Source organism: Oncorhynchus tshawytscha, unplaced genomic scaffold, assembly GCF_018296145.1.
Source record: "Oncorhynchus tshawytscha isolate Ot180627B unplaced genomic scaffold, Otsh_v2.0 Un_contig_7503_pilon_pilon, whole genome shotgun sequence".
Classification (NCBI taxonomy): domain Eukaryota; kingdom Metazoa; phylum Chordata; class Actinopteri; order Salmoniformes; family Salmonidae; genus Oncorhynchus; species Oncorhynchus tshawytscha.
Window position 1 is genome coordinate 8,580 of NW_024608745.1, and position 3,921 is coordinate 12,500.

At 46.3% G+C, this 3,921-nt stretch overlaps 1 protein-coding gene across 1 annotated transcript in view; it reads left to right on the forward strand.

Annotated features, from left to right (window-relative positions):
• Nucleotides 1-250: 250 nt before the first annotated feature.
• LOC121843780 (protein diaphanous homolog 3-like) overlaps nucleotides 251-3,921 on the forward strand; it is a gene marked incomplete at its 3' end in the record, with an annotated part of 68,570 nt that continues 64,899 nt past the window's right edge. Inside the window, exon 1 of the mRNA XM_042313595.1 lies at nucleotides 251-263. Coding sequence (XP_042169529.1) covers nucleotides 251-263 — 13 coding nt within the window. The remainder of the gene's footprint in view (nucleotides 264-3,921) is intronic.

Consider the following 3,921-nt stretch of genomic DNA (forward strand, 5'->3'; position numbering starts at 1 on the left):
GGGACCAGCAGAACAGGAACACATTGAGGCCTATGTGATCATCAGGGTTTTCAAATTATTCTGTTTTTGTCAAATGCTAGATCTGTTTGGGCTTCTTGCAGTCAATTAGCAGTCTACAAATCTCTGTGTGTGTGTGTGTGTGTGTGTGTGTGTGTGTGAATACCTACTGGATGATGGAATATAATAGAAGTTTTTCGTTGAACGATCTCCGCTGAAAATGTCCCAATTCGTGGGCCGATATGTGAACACAATGATACTGGCAGGTATGTTCTGCCCGTCACACACAGAGAGACACACAGAGAGAGACACACAGAGAGAGACACACAGAGAGAGACACACACACACACAGAGAGAGAGACACACAGAGAGAGACACACACACAGAGAGACACACACACAGAGAAGACGCACAGAGAGAGACACACACACAGAGAGAGAGAGAGACACACAGAGAGAGAGAGAGAGACACAGAGAGAGAGAGAGACACACAGAGAGAGAGAGACACAGAGAGAGAGTGAGACACACACACACACAGAGCGAGACACACACACACACACAGAGAGAGTGAGACACACAGAGAGAGTGAGACACACTCAGAGAGCGAGACACACACACACACTCAGAGAGCGAGACACACACACACACTCAGAGAGTGAGACACACAGAGAGAGTGAGACACACAGAGAGAGTGAGACACACAGAGAGAGAGAGACACACACACACTCAGAGAGAGAGACACACACACACTCAGAGAGAGAGAGACACACACACACACAGAGAGTGAGACACACTCAGAGAGCGAGACACACACACACACAGAGAGCGAGACACACACACACACTCAGAGAGCGAGACACACACACACACTCAGAGAGTGAGACACACACACACACACACAGAGCGAGACACACTCAGATAGCGAGACACACACACACACACTCAGAGAGACACAGAAGGGGCCGTCAGCACTTTACTTGTGAGTTGAAATGAAAGTTAGAGTGTGTTTCTTTAATGTATCCCTCTGCCAGACATTAGTGATGGGGATTGTTCTGGTTCCTTTGGGAGGGCAGAGCAGGCCAGGCTGTGTGTTAGAGAAGGCTGTCACACCGTGTGTGTGTGTGTGTGTTAGAGAGGGCTGTCACTCTGCATTGCTGTCACACAGTCTGGCACGAAGACCTGAGAGAGGGGCTGCCCTGTCCTGGCCTGGAGGGAGGGAGAACATGACTTTCACACCCCATCAAACATCCCCCCCCCTGCTAGAGCGCCTGTATGACTCTCTTCTCAGGCTTTTCATTTAGTTGCCTCCACTGAAACAACCGCTCTCTGAAACGGAGACCCAGTGGTCGGATTTCACCAAAGTGGTGTTGCTAAGTAACGAGGTGTCAGAGCAGTGCCCTCTGTTAGGGAACGTTCTGACCCCGTGACACACGGAACACCCGTTACTCTGTTTCCCGCCGTCGTCCAATAAGATTCACTCGTACGCTGTCTGATGTGTCGAGTTGCTAGGCAGAATAATAGAATTTAGGTCAGCCATGTATTGTGTCGATATATCAGCCTTGTCTTGTGCGTTTTATCAACCGCCGACCTCGTTGTGACCTGATCTGCGGAACAGATATGACAGCTGGTTACACAAAGGAAAAGGGGCGGGGTTTGAGTGAAAGAGCAGGAAGACTGAGGAACAAAGGAAAAAGCTGTGCTATCGTAAATACCGTATTTTATGCATTCTAAATTACCGCCCATTTGGAAAAGGAAAATGCAATAAATATTTACTCTGAGCTGCGCTTCGGTAGGTTGGTGGAAGATGGAAGACCGTGTTGCCCAACCGAGTCCTCTGTCCTTTGAAGAATGTATCTGGTTGTCAATTGGATACGTTGTAGTAACGTCGTTGTGTGATAGACGGGATACTCTATCTGTTCCTTCCTAACCTGTGTTTGCATCTGCTGTTGCTACCTCAACGGCTAGGAGGTATCACTTCTGTAGTGAATAAGAGTTCAAAGTTCATACCATTCACAACCAAAGCTCACGCTGATGTTGGCTTTGTCCTGTAGTTATTATCTGAACCACTCTGACACAGGACCGTCATCCTCACATCATCGGAACAGAAAGTTATGTTGCGGTCAAGGCTTTGTATAGGAAGGGAGAAAAAGGGTGTGTGTCATAGTTTACAACCTCTATCTCTTCACGTGGGCCACTGAGTGAGCAGCAATATCTTATGAAAACCCACATCTCACATTTTAGAAGCTAAAATCACATTTCATCCCATCACGAATAATTTCATATTCAAACATTTTAAAATGAACAACAATTCCATGTGAATCCGATAACTCTGATGTGTAGACTTTCCACTGTAGAGTTTTTGTTATCTTATCATTGATGAGAATGTCTCAGATGACAACCGAACTGTCATCATATTCATTAAGTACCACCGCATATGTTCAATTGGTCGGATTACCAGAATATAGTTAATTTCCCCCACCTTCTGATGTTCCCAGAATCTCTATGTTAAAACCTCTTGAAACTAGGGGGCACTATTTATATTTTTTGAAAAATAACATTCCCAAAGTAAACCGCCTATTTCTCAGGACCACATGCTAGAATATGCATATAATTGACAGCTTAGGATAGAAAACACTCTAAAGTTTCCAAAACTGTCAAAATATTGTCTGTGAGTATAACAGAACTGATATTGCAGGCAAAACCCTGAGGTAATTCCAATCAGGAAGTGCCTCTTACTTTGAAACCGTTGTGTTCCTATGCACCCCTATTGGCCATTGAAAGGGATATCAACCAGATTCCTTTTTCTACATATTCCCTAAGGTGTCTACAGCGTTTTGACGTAGTTCCACGTCTTTATGTTGAAAACTGAGCGTAAACGACTACATTGCGTAAGTGGCCAGCTGAGGGCTCTCAGTGATTCTTGCGTAAAAGACAGACGTAGTCATTTTTCCTCTCGCTTCTACTGTAACACACTACTGTACTGATACTGTCTCCAGTATCCCTTATCAACTCTCTCCCCTGACTCCAGTATCTCTTATCAACTCTCTCCCCTGACTCCAGTATCTCTTATCAACTCTCTCCCCTGACTCCAGTATCTCTTATCAACTCTCTCCCCTGACTCCAGTATTCCTTATCAACTCTCTCCCCTGACTCCAGTATCTCTTATCAACTCTCTCCTCTCCCCTGACTCCAGTATCTCTTATCAACTCTCTCCTCTCCCCTGACTCCAGTATATCTTATCAACTCTCTCCCCTGACTCCAGTATCTCTTATCAACTCTCTCCTCTCCCCTGACTCCAGTATCTCTTATCAACTCTCTCCCCTGACTCCAGTATCTCTTATCAACTCTCTCCCTCCCCTGACTCCAGTATCTCTTATCAACTCTCTCCCCTCCCCTGACTCCAGTATCTCTTATCAACTCTCTCCCTCCCCTGACTCCAGTATCTCTTATCAACTCTCTCTCTCCCCTGACTCCAGTATCTCTTATCAACTCTCTCCCCTGACTCCAGTATCTCTTATCCCTCCCCTGACTCAGTATCCCTCAACTCTCCTCTCCCCTGACTCCAGTATCTCTTATCAGCCCACAGCCCTGCCCACAGCCCTGCCCACAGCCCACAGCCCCGCCCACAGCCCACAGCCCCGCCCACAGCCCCAGCCACAGACTGCCTCTCTCTCTAATTGTATTAAATGAGGTGATAAATGGACGTGACAAACAAGTGGAAATTGGTTTCTGATATTTTATTAAAAACTGACCTTCAGGTTTAAGGCCCCAGATTAGTTATTTTGTCAGTTACAGAATAGCGACCCTTTGCTTCCAACTGTTCCTGAGTCAGGGAGGGAGGAAGAGGAAGACGAAGAGGAAGGTATGAGGGCAGACAGGGATGCCTTTCTCTCTGTGATCAGTGGATAAAAACAACAGGAGGGAT